The 16,376-nt window shown below is 36.4% G+C and overlaps 1 protein-coding gene across 1 annotated transcript in view; it reads right to left on the bottom strand.

The window, feature by feature from the left end:
• LOC125655890 (uncharacterized) overlaps positions 1 to 16,281 on the bottom strand; it is a 28,638-nt gene extending 12,357 nt beyond the window's left edge. Inside the window, exons 1-10 of the mRNA XM_048886422.2 lie at positions 16,147 to 16,281; positions 9,537 to 9,573; positions 6,373 to 6,455; positions 5,386 to 5,774; positions 2,773 to 3,051; positions 2,459 to 2,674; positions 2,072 to 2,372; positions 1,784 to 1,974; positions 1,200 to 1,691; positions 591 to 850 (exon numbers count right to left, since the gene is read on the bottom strand). Of these exons, the coding sequence (XP_048742379.2) occupies positions 591 to 850; positions 1,200 to 1,691; positions 1,784 to 1,974; positions 2,072 to 2,372; positions 2,459 to 2,674; positions 2,773 to 3,051; positions 5,386 to 5,774; positions 6,373 to 6,455; positions 9,537 to 9,573; positions 16,147 to 16,216 (2,318 nt within the window). The 5' untranslated portion in view covers positions 16,217 to 16,281. The remainder of the gene's footprint in view (positions 1 to 590; positions 851 to 1,199; positions 1,692 to 1,783; positions 1,975 to 2,071; positions 2,373 to 2,458; positions 2,675 to 2,772; positions 3,052 to 5,385; positions 5,775 to 6,372; positions 6,456 to 9,536; positions 9,574 to 16,146) is intronic.
• Positions 16,282 to 16,376: the final 95 nt, after the last annotated feature.

Raw genomic sequence — 16,376 nt, 5'->3', positions numbered from 1 at the left:
TACTATTTGAATCTACTCTACTTTCGGATGCTTGTTGTGATAAAATGTAGCCTTGTTGCACCTTAAAAGAGATCTAGGATTGTATCATCTCCTTTCAGGGTTGAATAAGATAGAAGCTACACCACATGAGATTGTTCTCTTGTTGTTTTGACATTTTTAAGTCAATATGTTCACAACAGATCGTAATAAGCTTAAGTCGCCAGAGTGCAGGTCATCTAAAAGTCCAATATTCATTATTTTTGATTGATCAGGAAGTTTGATGCTCTCTGATTGGTCCAAACCATATTCTCTGGGCTGTAAGTTAGAGCGAATTCACTTCAATATCAACCTTGGGAGGTTTATTCGGGATTTCCCTCTTGACCAAGCAGAGAGAGAATCTCATTACTGTTTTTGACTGTTGAATCTCGTATAATACGCATGTTTTTATTTGTTGAAGGAGTAAAAGATATATGAAAATTTTTGTAAAATTTCTGATCTAAATTCATGGGGCACTTGTTGACTTTTGATTCGGTCTAATCATGACTATACGGACCTGGTAGTCATAAGTCATCAAAAGTCAATAATTGTATAGCATATAAATGGACTCTCACTGTGATCGGTAGGTAACTTGAGAGTTGATCCAATCTGGTGCAACGCAGGGAAGGTTTCTACCAGCAGATAACATACGCGCTCTGCAAATGGACAGTTTGGTTGACGTGTTTCCAAGTGGCATGATAAATTCCATGTTCATCATGGGGTACGACACACTCCTGTTGGTGGTTATTTCTAACTGAGCGCGAGTCGCTGTACCGACTTCGACATATTCAGTTCCAAACAGGTATTTCATGTCAAAGGATGGAGAAGTAATGTTCTGCAAAATACGTTAAGTAACAACTTCTTTTCTTATAAACATGTGGCGGTGTTTCTACCGTTATCGTGAGTTATTTGGAAGTAAATATTAAGATTGAGGATAATTCTAAATACAAAAGGTTTAATCTTACAAAATGCTTTGCAAAAATATCTCTAGTTTAACACAGTGCAACAATTATCATTGAAATATGAGATATAGGATTGCCCCCTCTACCTGACAGATGAAAGTGAAGTAACATTTCGGAGTACAATGCTAAATTTTTTCACATTAACGCTAACGCAAGATTCGTTCTGACTTCTCTAGCAAGAGCTTACAGAAATTGATAGAAAATGGCAAGGAAAGAACTCACGGACACGCTCGTAGTGAGGACTGATGTGCCAGAGATCTGTATGGATGTTGTTTGGACAACGGTTAGCGACCCTGCGTACGTCAATGTAACCTCTACTGTGTGAGACGACAGGTCAACAGCATTTGTGTGGTTTAATGGTGCTACAACAATCTCAAACGTGATTATGCTGGCCTCAGCAGTAGTGTTGATATTGAGATTTGTAACACCTCCCAAATTCATGGTGCCTGTATCAGGTTCAGACGCACCACTCTCACGTGAAGAGTACACAGTCTTCTTATCTTCTTTATGAATACAAGGCATGTTTTCACCGATAGATTGGATTTCTACTGAGCAAACCTTAAAGATGGCAGTCGCAGAAAATGGTGCTTTGACTTCTAGACTGTATGATGTTGTTGTTGATACTGGAATTTGCGCCTCGAGCACTAGTGTAACGGCATCCCCCATAGCAACTGTCTGTCCACTGGGGGGATTAAACTCCAGAAGTGGAATTGCCTATTGTATAACGATTATTGAAATTAATGTGAACTAAATGTCTATTAAAACATTTTTATTATGAAAGAAAGAAAACAGAATTAAGTACCCACCATGCCTGTTGGATCCACCTCCGTAATTGCTGTTACTTGCATTTGTCCGGCCCATATTTGAGCACTTCCGATTTCAAAAGCTGCTCCAACCATGTAATTTGTGCCAACAAAAGTGGGGTCGTTGTACATGTGAGCCACAAATTCTATTGATATGAGGTTGTTTTCCATGAGATTCGTCGGATCTCGGGATCCTATAAGCAGAGAAACACTTTGTGACATACATGTATCAAAATTTAAGAAAGCAATTCTAAAAGAAAAAAGTCTAAACAATTCCACAGATGATCTTGCCTTTGTTTGTCAAAGTTCCCAAAGATAGATGACCCATATAATTCCCAATGCCTGTGTTATCAGGATAGTACTGTACTGAAACAGCTGTTTCATCAAAGCCACATTTGAAGTTGTCCGAGATGTATTTCAGTTTAGCGCTGCATATGGACATGACCGAAGATGTGTTGATAGGCGCGAACATGTCAAATGTGAGAGCAGTGGATGGATTAGGAAGATACAGGTCAACCTGAAAAACGCCAGCTGATCCCACCGATAGAGTGTCTGGACCAGTGAAATTGACGGTGGGATTCTCTGAAACCAGCTGAAAAGTCAAGGCATTGTTAAGTATTATCGTTGTTTGTAAAGATAACTATAACATATTCGTGTTATTGAATCAAATTGACTTACTGTGTCATTGGGAAAGGCCGTAAAGGATGCTTGTCCAACCCAAACCTCGTTCTCATTATTGTATTCTGCACCTGCGCTAACCCAGTAAACCTCCCCTGCATTAGTGGAGGGATTTTCCAGAAGAATGGCCTCATATTCAATGTGAATGCTACATTCGTCTGCAGTATTGCAACCCGAATTTTGAACCACTCCAAAATTGATAATAGCTCTGTCGTACTGTGGATAAAATCGTCTCTCAGTAAATTTGATTAATATTGCAAAAAGCTTTAAAATTCAGGTGAAATACAGTGTATTAACAGAGTTCAGCGCTATACCATTATAGATCCTGGTTCCCGTGCGTCCATAGTTGGAACCTTGCTTCCATTGAAACTAAGACTGCTTCCGATGTATGTGACATTAACGTCGCATAGGATCATAACAGTGGTCTCGTTGTCTGGCGTGAAGAGTTCCACTAACATGTCTGTGTCATCTACAGGGAACGTGATAGTCAGTTGGAACCTCACGCGACTCCCCACCTTCATTTCAGTTGTCTCGTTATACGGATATTTCTTGGTTAGATCAAATGTCACATTGCCAACTACACTCGAAGCAGCCTTCAAATAATAAAAGTACAGTTTGAATTGTTGAAAGAATCTGAATTTCATGACACATCCAACAAACAAAACTTTCAAGAAGGATACATATGTTGCACTGCTAGGTTTGTTTCTGCTGAAGTTCAACCCCGAGCTGGAATGGGTATTCATGTATGCTAGTATGTACCCAGTACTGTGGAATCATTAGAATTCGTGGTGGCTCAATTTTCGTGGAATTCGTGGGTACCCCTTGCCCACGAATTTACATCCTCAACGAATAAAGAATCATAATTACATTCCAGAGTTATCTTTCTTACAAATATATAAATCCACGAAATTACGTCCCCACAAAACCTGAAAAAATTCAGCAATCCACGAAAATTGGCCCCCACGAATTTAAATGATTCTACAATATTTCATACTATTTCTCTACTCAGGACAGTTGCGTTTAGTTAGAGTCAATTGCAATATCTGTGATTTATATAAAAAAAATATGTTAAATGCAGTATGCATCATGTATGAGTTATAGTACTAGTACGTGCATATATAATATTTTTATCTATATAACAGTATGTTCCCTATGCATCGTCCCTTGGTACCTTTAGTTGTTGTTCAATCATATTGTACTTAATTGCAATATTTAAAATGTCTATGCCCCTAGGGGCCCATTATTTGGCAATAAACTATCTGTATCTGTATAATATGTGTAATTCGTATTTTTACATATTAGGCAAACTGCAACAAGGTACGATTGTATACATAAAAAGGCCCAAAAACTTTCTCTCTATAAAAAGTGTCTGGAATTAACCTTTAATCAGCGTTTTAAGAAAGTAAAATATATGCCAGGTATACTATGTCAACAAAATCAGAATGATATTCCTAATTGGATAACATTATGACATCATCGCCTCTTTTTCAAAATAAACCTGAAAACTGTCAAATGTCATACAGATTATTGCGCAGGAAAAGATGTGCGCATTTGTCGAGCAAATGAAAATGATATATATATTGTATATCATTTTAAGATGAAAAACATACTTGAATATGAATTTGCTCGACGCATGCGATGTATGTTTTCTGAAAGGAAAACCACCTGAATTTGTGGATATTTTCATTGAAAATGGCATTTTTGCAATTTTATGCCATCTTCTAGCTCTCGTCATATGACACAAATCATTTTGCTGATCAAACTGAGCGGATTTTGGGTTTGCTAATCTATTCCTTATTTGAATGCCAGGGTTTGAGCTCCATGTGAAATCATCGATATTTTGGGCCAAATGACTTTAGAAAGTGTACCTATTTTGGGCTTTGCTAAAGCAAGTCTATGTAAAATTGCAACAGTACTCTACATAAATCATCCATTCACGCTTAAATATTGGGTTAGAGTGGTGGTATTTGAAGAATCATGGAAATGAAAGGCAATCAGTCAGAATATGTTCTTCTATTTAGTGAAAGCTAAAACTTAATCCTCTTTACAAAGTTCGCATAAACTAAGAGAATACAGCAATCATTTTCTGTCAAAATCTGTGGCATGGAGGATGATACTAAACAAATAATTACATGTGCCGAACCGAGGGCACACAAGAAATAGTAAGTTTGATAAAAATGTACTAACAAGTTAATATGAAAGATAGACGATAGAAGCAGTAGGTGTAGATGTTTACAAAAGACGTTTATTTAGACTGCATGTTTGCCCAGCTTCTACTGTCATGTCCATTATGATCATTACATATACCGGTATTAGTAAATATGTACGATGAATACGGTAATGGAGATGCAGTAACTTAATCTTTTCCCCCGATACTCTTTGTGTGTTGTGAGATTACATAGAAATGGGCTTAATTATTCAGCTTCTATTCTCATACGAGCAATCAAAATGAATTTTATCTGTGATTATACCATTGTTCCACTGTTTTCTTTTATGCTACAAATGCAATGACATTCGACATGTTCAAAAAATGTTTTATGTACATTTTTTGGGATGAAAAATGATTAATAAATCATTGTGTTTTGTTTTAAACGAACCTTCACCTTTGATATTTTAATGAAACAGAAAGGTTTGGAATCTATCTATCAATCATCATGATATAGTTTGCAGCTCAGATTAGTTAGAAATGTCAAAGATTGAGAACCGAAGCACAAATACAATCTTTTTTGTTCTAATGATCCCTTAATAACTTAATAGATATAACAAACAATTTTGCTACACAACAATTCAAAAGATAATGACAACACGGATAAGGTTATATTGCTGAAGGAACATACAATTGTCTTTAGGACATCTGATGCTGAAGGAACATACAATTGTCTTTAGGACATCTGATGGAAGAATTCATTTAATGTTTTAATTTTTACCCTTTTCTCTATGTGATGATGGCTTTCGACTTGATTTTGGAATTCAGGAAAATTCACAATGACGAAAGCTGTGGATCCTTGTTGATTGATGCTGTTGCTGTTCAATTGATTTGCAGCTTTGACTGTGATTTCATATTGATTTTTCTGTGGAACAGCTCCTTGACTAATCGATAGGGCACCGGTTTGAGGATCTATAGTAAACAGGCCATCTTCATTCCCAGTGAGTATTGAAAATTTAACCTCTCCACAAGGACATTCTTCCGCGTCTTTGCATATTTTTTCCTGGTCTTCATCGGTAACTTCTGGGACAAAGAAAGCGAGGAAACTGGCGAGGCCCGTGACTGAGACACGATACACGTCCTGACTGAATTTAGGCGGATATCGATTTCCTAAAGAGAAAGAAAACATATCAGATGAAGACCATCCCGATAATTCAATGTCATACAGGTCCCTCATCCCCATAATTCAATGTCACACAGGTCCCTCATCCCGATAATTCAATATCACACAGGTCCCTCATCCCCATAATTCAATGTCACACAGGTCCCTCATCCCGATAATTCAATGTCACACAGGTCCCTCATCCCGATAATTCAATGTCACACAGGTCCCTCATCCCGATAATTCAATGTCACACAGGTCCCTCATCCCGATAATTCAATATCACACAGGTCCCTCATCCCGATAATTCAATATCACACAGGTCTCTCATCCCGATAATTCAATATCACACAGGTCTCTCATCCCGATAATTCAATGTCACACAGGTCCCTCATCCCTATAATTCAATGTCACACAGGTCCCTCATCCCGATAATTCAATGTCATACAGGTCTTTTTCCCATTCTCAAAGGCTGAGCTCCATTAGTTTTGGAGGTGTATATCTAAGGAGTTTGATTTATGTATATTTTATGTTTTGGTGACACATAAATTATATTTTTGATGAAACAAAATTAATAATAATCCATTCATTTCTTATGTTACTTACGTGGAACATCGCAATTTTGGCCGGTCCAGCACGGTGAGCAGACACAGCTGCCTTTTACCGTCGTTTCTCCGTGGTCGCAGGACCTGCAATAGATCGCTTCTCAGTAACGGAATGTAATGTCGAGAGCTGTCGTTCATAGAAAGTTAAACGATGTGACGACTCATTAATTAATTACGAAGATTTAGACCAATTCCACAGACCTTTCACTGTATAACTTATGTGAAAATATGGCAACTTTCACGGGCAGCGGAATATCGTATACTAATTACACAATTAATGGAAAGCCGGTTTTCTATTTATTCGGAAAATATGATATATCTTTTATTCAAAGAGTTATCACTTATATTAAAGCGAATCTCAAATAAGAGAGAGATCTCTTAAACATTTCATAGCGAATCAGGATTGGAATGTTTGATTGTATATCTTAAAGAAAAATAATTCTGCTGTAATAGCTATATGTCCTTCGGGGTCGCTGTTTATTCGTTTGGCATTGGCCAATTTCAATGTATAAAATTGTTTATGCTGAAAATTTAACACCAAGAGTCGGTTAGAGATTCCATGTCTTGATTCTCTCGTCTACGGTTTTTCTTGTTTTGATTGCCTCTTGTAATATTGTAGATTTCTGGTGTCGATTGTAGATTTCTTGTCTCATAGCTGCAATAATGTAGTCCTCTTCGACTTTTATAGGGGAGAGCTACAACTCCTTAGGATCTCCGTAATGGTGCAAATGCGGGTGGGAGTGATTCACTCCCGCAACATTTTCGATCATTCTAAACATTTGCTGGGTTTCTTTACGTAAATAAGATGATATTTTATGTTTCTTAGTCAATATCTAAATTTACAACCTGCAACTTACAATTTGTGAGGCTCTATTCTACCGTTTTTAACAATTTCGATGTATTCCAATATTTGGGCGCCATGTTTGATTGTCAAGTTATTTGCATATGCCTATGTAAGGTAGTGTTTACATCAATGGACGGGTACGGAGGAGGAAGCGATTTCGTCGGTATTGAAAAGGTTTAAATTTGATATCAAGGTAAAAAAGAAATTAACAGTGTAATTTTTTTTCTGCCACTATATATAATTTTCCTTTCTTTGTTAGAATGATTCGAGTAACTACATTTTTGCGCTGATTGTGAATGTGTAGGTTTTTCAGTAGATCCACCAATGAGATCTCGCGATAACAAGCATGACGGAGCAGAGGAAGAATTTTGCATGTTGTACATGGTATTTAATGAAAAACACCTTTATTAGACATACCCAAGCAGAAAGCTGGCATTCTTTTTGGTGTAAACAACAGTGGAGACAAATACATGGAGCTTATTACAGGTTGTTCATAAAAATATCTTGCACCATTACGAAGATCCTATGGAATTGTAGTCCTATCCCCTAAACATCAGAATAAAAAATCAGAGGGAGCTACATTATTGCAGCTAAAGCAATCACTATCTATACCTATGTTTTAAGTTTATGGCCGCCATGGCACGAGCGGGGACCTCCCGGTTATGAAGCGAACGCTCTACCACTGAGCTACCGCGACCCTTGTAATACCGTAGACTGCTTGACTTGATGATTGTTTCTTGTACAAATGTAGATTTCTTGACTTTTAGGAGACTATATTTTTTTTAATTGTCGGCGAATATGCATAGGTGGATATTTCTTGATTCCTGGTTTTGTGGGAGATTATGGACGGTTAGGTATTTCGAATATTGTCTTTTGAGATGACTGAATATGTAGTGCCTTGTAGAATATCATTGTAGGTACAATATGAGATTTCTTGTTTCGTTATAGCTACTACAGCAAATCGGACATTTCTTGACTCGGTGGATACTATATACGAATAGAGATTTCTTGACTCGGTGGATATTGTATACGATTGGAGATTTTTTGACTTGTGGAAGACTATTTACGATTAAAAATTTCTATTCTTTCCATTTCTTGAAGATGAGGATACAAAATAAAAATAGCTATGAACGATTAGATATTTCTCAGTAACGTTTCAAGTTGTGATCGATAAGAAACTTATCGATCATGGCCACTCTCATGGTAAAACTTTGGCTTTTAAGGTTTCTATATAGCTGCTGCTAGAGTTTTAAATACTCTGTACGCTCAGCCCTTTGTCAATTTTAAATCAGACTGAAAGTCTTAACAATAGCCAATTTACTACGTCTATATACTAAAACTACAAGCATGTATGTACATGATGCACATAATTAGGTCTATATATGATATTTATACATGATGCACATAATTATCAATATGATATTTATACATGATGTACATGGGTCTTTAATTAAATGATATTTATACATGATGCACATAAGGTCTATATATGATATTTATACATGATGCACATAATTAGGTCTATATATGATATGTATACATGATGCACATAATTAGGTCTAAATATGATATTTATACATGCTACACATAATTAGGTCTATATATGATATTTATACATTATGCACATAATTAGGTCTGTATATGATATGTATACATGATGCACATAATTAGGTCAGTATATGATATTTATAAATGATGTTATAGGATTAAACATTCTTTTTGAAGAATTTATCGATGTGTAAACTCTGGACATTTTACTCACAAACTGAATAAATGTGCGAAGCACTTTTATGCTAAGTTTGTGAGTAAAATGTCCAGAGTTTACACATCGATAAATTCTTCAAAACGAATGTTTGATTCTTATAATTCCAATTCGTTCCCTGTATAATCAATTTCAATAATTTGAATAGTTTCCCCGGACTATGTTTTTTGTTTTCAAGCGCGTATGTATACATAACGTTTTTGGATTTATTGATGTGTAAATTCTCGTTTAGATTTATCTTTGTCCAATCAAAACAACTGTAATTTGAATAACATTGGAATTATATATAATTAGGTCTGTATATGATATTTATACATGATGTACATAATTAGGTCTGTATATGATATTTATATATGATGTACATAAGGTCTAGATATACATGTATATTTATACATGATGTACATATAAGATCTATATACAATCGGAACTCCTCGAATGTCTCGCGCAATCCGAGTGCGCGAGACATTCGAGGAGTTCCGATTGGGTCTATATATGATATTTATACATGATGTACATAAGTTCTATATATTCTATTTATACATACAAACACATCTCTTACCTCTCATTGGTTGAACCTAATTTATACTCATTGGCACCTAAAACAAAGAAGAGTTTACACTTAGTTTTGAGAATACATATAATTGAATAAACAGCTATAACTGGGGAATTCTGTTGGGTTACCAACGGAAAATAAAGGAATCTACACGTACTAGACAAGCTAAAGTTCAATCATTTTCTGTATTTCTATGAAATATGACCTATATATATATACTGTAGAAAAAAAAATAACTCGAAGTTTTCACATTTATCCCAAATCACTTTCGCTCCACGGCTCTTCAGTGGAATTTGAAAAACAACAATATTTATACCGTATATACTCCTGGAGAATTGAAGAAACTAGTCGGCTTTGTGACATTTTTATTACTACTTGTGTATATGTTTTTATACCTATTCCTGGATTATATATATATTCTTACTCTTAAACTAATCAATAATTTCAATCTAAGATAACAAAATGTTATCTAATTCTTATCTATATCGAAACTGTTGTTGATTAATTGATGTCGTGGTGGAATATTCCCAAGTTGCCTTTGGTCTCTCCGGCAATTTCCAAAAGTTTCATATGTTGAGATACAAACTGGGAAATCGATCTGCTTATAAATAGCAATATTCTGATAGCACTCAGCAGGCAACCAGGGCGAATAAAATAATCGAGTTGAAAAACAAAGTATTTGCGTTCTTCACATTATAATTCTATTGCAATTTGTTAAAAATGTCAGTTTCAAATACCGGTATGTCTCTGACGTCATATCAATTGATTGAATACTAAGCATGCGAAGTGTTCAACACTGAATTGATTTCAATATCCCATTGCTTTCTGCTTATAAATTCAAAGGCGGCCTTAAATCCAGTGCGTGGTATACCGTCACAAATGAAAATAATCGATTTCGCAAACTATTCCGGTGTAAGAATAGATAGATACATGTAGATAGATAAAATAGATAGATAGATAGATAGATAGATAGATAGATAAAATAGATAAAATAGATAGATAGATAGATAGATAGATAGATAGATAAAATAGATAGATAGATAGATAGATAAAATAGATAGATAAAATAGATAGATAGATAGATAGATAGATAAAATAGATAGATAGATAATATATAGATAGATAGATAGATAGATAGATATAGATACTGGAGATCGATCGATAGATAGATGGGTGTATGGATGGACGGAGAGAGAGAGGCATAACGCATTCTTGCATTTCTTTCAGTATTTGGATTATTCTATACAGCAACGAAATTACGAGTTAGGGTTTGAGGGTTTTGTGTGCAATGAAACTTAAAAGTAAGCACATGTATATACATGTATGTCATTCAGGACGAAAACTTAGTTTTACAGGCACGTAAAACCAGGGGGTCAGGGCTGCCCCACCCCACCCCCTTTTGACAACGTTCATGTTCTGTTATTTTACATTTAAAGTCAGTTCACATGCAAATGTGTGATCGGCCCCTAACTTTTTTAATAGTGGTATTGAATGGTAAGAATGTAAACGAACGCACCCGAAAGGGGGTCTCGCTTTATGGCAATGACAATCACTTTATTCTCATAAACTAATTTACATCAGAGTAGAGAACATATAAGATACACAATACAAGTCAGCACATACGCAATTAGTAAACCTCTTAATCAACCTGGAGGATTTTAAAATTTGGGAAAAAGAGTTGGGTTTTTACATTGTCAATTGCTTGTCAACAATTCTAGACAGATGTGAAGTCAACTTCCCCCCCCCCCCCCCCCCCCTATACGATGCTTTGTGCCCGTGGTAATATACGTGTATACCGTTACCACCATCACTAATCGTCCCTAAGCTGTCATTAACATTTACACAGAGCAAGCTCTTCTCAATTTCATTCTTTCGATTTATTGTTACTGACGTATATTTATTATTCATTTATTCTAAACATTTGCATATCAGAGTAGGGTGATTTGGAAGGTGAGACCCGCCTCTCCTTGCTAATCAGAGTAGGGTGATTTGGAAGGTGAGACCCGCCTCTCCTTGCTGATTTGGAAGGTGAGATCCGCCTCAGAGTAGGGTGATTTGGAAGGTGAGATCCGCCTCTCCTTGCTGATTTGGAAGGTGAGATCCGCCTCTCCTTGCTAATACAGTGTTAAGACCCAACAATACTTTTACAATTTTAAATTATTTCGTTGCTATTGATAAGAATACTTAAAATTTCAAAAGGAAATATCCAGCTTTTTACTGTATGCACACCATGGTCCGAAATACAGGCTGTTGTTAAAGACCCAAAATGCTTGTACTCTACACCAGAGAAATCTGATATGGGTGAAAAGTGGAGGATCTGTGCAGCAATATTTTGAAATTGAAAACTTTCAAATTTACTTTATATAGTAAACCTGATGGTTTCGAATGCGTCGACGTGCTAACCTACTGAGCTACTACAGTTCATCAGTCGACGTGCTAACCTACCTAGCTACTACAGTTCATCAGTCGACGTGCTAACCTACTCAGCTACTACAGTTCATCAGTCGACGTGCTAACCTACTCAGCTACTACAGTTCATCAGTCGACGTGCTAACCTACCTAGCTACTACAGTTCATCAGTCGACGTGCTAACCTACTCAGCTACTACAGTTCATCAGTCGACGTACTCACCTACTGAGCTACTACAGTTCATCAGTCGACGTGCTCACCTACTGAGCTACTACAGTTCATCAGTCGACGTGCTAACCTACTCAGCTACAACAGTTCATCAGTCGACGTGCTAACCTACTGAGCTACTACAGTTCATCAGTCGACGTGCTAACCTACTCAGCTACTACAGTTCATCAGTCGACGTACTCACCTACTCAGCTACTACAGTTCATCAGTCGACGTGCTAACCTACTCAGCTACTACAGTTCATCAGTCGACGTGCTAACCTACCGAGCTACTACAGTTCATCAGTCGACGTGCTAACCTACTCAGCTACTACAGTTCATCAGTCGACGTGCTAACCTACTGAGCTACTACAGTTCATCAGTCGACGTGCTAACCTACCTAGCTACTCGGAAAAATATAGACAAATAGTGCTGATATTTATATTTTCATCCATGTTTTAAAAGGAAATTAGCCATTATGACGATGTAGAAAACATCCTTAAAAAAAGATTCCTAGAGAACCCCAATTTAAACATTTATAAAGGGACCCCTCTCTTTGCCTTGGGGAAAGGTGGCATGGTTGAAAGAAATTGAATCTGCAAACTACCCTTCTCGAAGATGCACACATACTACATGTATATGTCCAATTTTAGCTTAAAACGAAAATATTGTGTAATGCAAGACTTTTGTTCCTGTTGTATCCAAGCCCCAGGGGCCAAGGTTTTACAATATATGAAGATACTTATTGATCTTTGAGGGTTTATAAATTTTTATATACATTTCTAAACTCGTTTGTGGTCCCATCGCGATCTCTTGGGCCATAATTTGACAAACTTGAATCCACACTACAAGAGGATGTTTCAAAATACAAATTGCAGCTTTGTGTTCTTCATTTTCAAAGAGTTGCATGCATATTCCTTTACTATAAGTAGAATGACATTTATCCTCAAATGTGACCTCATTCCGATTCAGGGGCCATGATTAGGAAAAAGAAAATAGATTAACGCATTACTCACAGGTGCTTGCATATTATTGTTGTGTGAAAATTGTTCTTCAGAGAATGTTTATAGTTACTAAATAAATTGTAATTCATCCTGATTTTCAGGTTGTTCCAGGGTAAATTGTGAACCCATCGTGATTCTGGTCATGAGGTTGTTCCAAAGTAAATTGTGAAATCACCGTGATTCTTGGATTCATAAATTAGCATTTCTTTCCTTGCACACTGTAATTCTATTTATATAGGAAAGCCATTATATAAGACTGTCGAGGAGAAAATTTCTAAATGACCAATCCATACTCCGCTTTAATTCCTAAATTATCTCCCTTATGAAAGGAGTTAACTTGAATTCTGTTTACCCAAATCTACCTTGTGGTAAGTTTGTTTGGAAGTGGCCCCAGTGATTATGGACTAAAAGAAGTCGAAAATGTGAAAAGTTAAAAGTCGCCAGACATTATGCAAACAAAAATGGACGATGGACATCAGAAATCCGGAATAGGTGATTTACTTCTGTTACTACAGTCGATGAATTTATCGACGCCATTGTCTTTCCAACCTTACCAATGCCATTGTCTTTCCAACCACGTATGAAGAAAGCCCACGCAATATATTATACAAGTATGTCTGAGAGTCAAATTAGTCCAGAGTAAGCCTAAACATTTTCACCTATTCCCTTCATCTGGGGTGGAATCAAAAAGTTTCCATTGCACAAGGTATTATAAATACATTAAAAATGTTAGTTTCGAGACAAAGAAAACTTAGTATGACTAACGTATGTACTTTTACAAAACCTGAGACTTCTACGCATGTTTTATGAGATAGCATGCATCAATTCACAAACAGCCAAATTCAGACTCTAAAACCTCTTATCTTTTAACCCCTTTTTATTGTTTCCGAAAGGAAAAGATCATAAAACATTTGAGAGCATGATGATGAAATCATATTCCATTTAAAATGACTTTATATAATCATGAAGAACGGCCTTGACCGCCACGCATTGGTCAATATTTGGGAACTTCACCTACAGCTGGTGACGTTTCTTTGAGTGAACGTAAAATCAACAAAACATAATCAATTATGTGCCAGACCAATAACATGAACACACAGACAGCGCCATAGTGTGCAAAATGAATAAAACTATAGTATACATTTAATTCATTCAACACTATAAAGGTCTTGGGCACCAAGATTGTCAAAATCATAAGTCTGGAACAACACGAGTATCTAAATCATAAGTTTGTGGCACTAAAGTGTAACAATCACAAGTCTGGGACACTAAAGTCACAATCACAAGTCTGGGACACTAAAGTCACAATCACAAGTCTGGGACACTAAAGTCACAATCACAAGTCTGGGACACTAAAGTCACAATCATAAGTCTGGGACACTAAAGTCACAATCACAAGTCTGGGACACTAAAGTCACAATCACAAGTCTGGACACTAAAGTCACAATCACAAGTCTGGGACACTAAAGTCACAATCACAAGTCTGGGGTACTAAAGTCACAATCACAAGTCTGGACACTAAAGTCACAATCACAAGTCTGGGACACTAAAGTCACAATCACAAGTCTGGACACTAAAGTCACAATCACAAGTCTGGGGCACTAAAGTCACAATCACAAGTCTGGGGTACTAAAGTCACAATCACAAGTCTGGGACACTAAAGTCACAATCACAAGTCTGGGACACTAAAATGTCACAATCACAAGTCTGGGGCACTGAGAATGTCGATCGTCATACCCTATTGTGAGCCCATTCTGGCTCCTAGACCTTGAAATTAAATTTTTTCCAAGATATCCACTGACGGATAAGGTTTTGAAAAATATGATGCTTTTAAACTAACCGGAAATATACTTTGTTAACTCTATCTTGTGTCATACCGGTAGTCTGTCAGTCAGTGGTCTTCAATCCACTCTTGTGTAATTAATGTCACATATTGTACCATGTTCCTTACAAACTATGAAAAACAGAAATATAGTACAGTGTATGTCTCTCTATACGCAATGCATTAATCCCTCATTTAATCACCATTACAGGTCAGTCACCATTACTGATCTTTGTCGTCTGTTAGTCACCATTACAGGTCTCTGTCGTCTGCTTCTTCTCAGGTATAGACGCGTACCCCTAGAATCATTGACGAGTAATCCTATCTTCATGTCGCTGCAATACTGTCTTTTTGCTTATGTCCTTAACCTCGGTCTGCTCTTAAAATGCACTACATGAATACATTACATGTACTACATGCATACATTAAAGAAAGCTAAACAGCAGATACAGTGGATCCTAGGGTATTCATACAAAAAAATCTGCCTGTTTCGAATTTATCAAATCCAAAGAATGAACAAGCTTAGTATCAATGATTAAAATTAGTTGTAGTAGTATAACATGAGTTACTATTCTGAACCTAAGCCTTGAATCAACTTGAAGAAATTATGAAGAAGAAAAGCAGTAAAATGGGCCAGTTATGAGTTTTAAATTTTGTTCCAATTTATCGAACGTTCCACCCTACCCCCACTATTTTATGTAAAGAGACATACATACATTCGTACATATAAATCTATTTCAATGAAAAGAGTTGATTATTAGTGAGGGGATAATAGGATTTGTTCACGCATAGCTGATTAATTTTCAACTCCCGTTACCTACTTTTACCTCTCTACCATAAAATTCTCATTCAGTTTCCTTAAAAGGGAATTTATATGAAAGTGCTGAACGTCGTTTGTCATCCTCTGATTTACCTTTTCAGTTATAAAATGATGCACTCATTGACAATGGCAGAAAATCGTAATTTTATGACGAACATCTTCATAACACTAGTCAGAAGAGAGATATTGGGAAAAAAATCATCAAATCTGATTTTGAAATCTAAATTGCAGTTCGTTACAGAATTTACCTCTGCGGTATACCTGTTTAAAATCAAGGTAAATGGTTAAAAACAACATGCATACAATAATGATAAACTGGCTTAACACGTCGTTAAATGGTGTTTAAAAGACCTACCTCTTGACAGAAGAATGCAGAATGAAATAAGACAGAGGCATAGTGAAATTGGAGGTAAATTTCTCGCCATTGCTGATTCTACAAACTCCAGGTATGACAGGGCGCTATCGATTGTCCCGTTCTAGGAATCGATTGGAGATTTTACGTGCCTGGAAAACATAAAAATATGTCAATATCTGGATACTATTATGAGGAATCGATTGCCAGGACTAAACAATAGCTTTGGAATC

The sequence above is a fragment of the Ostrea edulis genome, chromosome 7, assembly GCF_947568905.1.
Source record: "Ostrea edulis chromosome 7, xbOstEdul1.1, whole genome shotgun sequence".
Taxonomy (NCBI): domain Eukaryota; kingdom Metazoa; phylum Mollusca; class Bivalvia; order Ostreida; family Ostreidae; genus Ostrea; species Ostrea edulis.
This window is presented reverse-complemented; position numbering and strand designations above follow the sequence as displayed.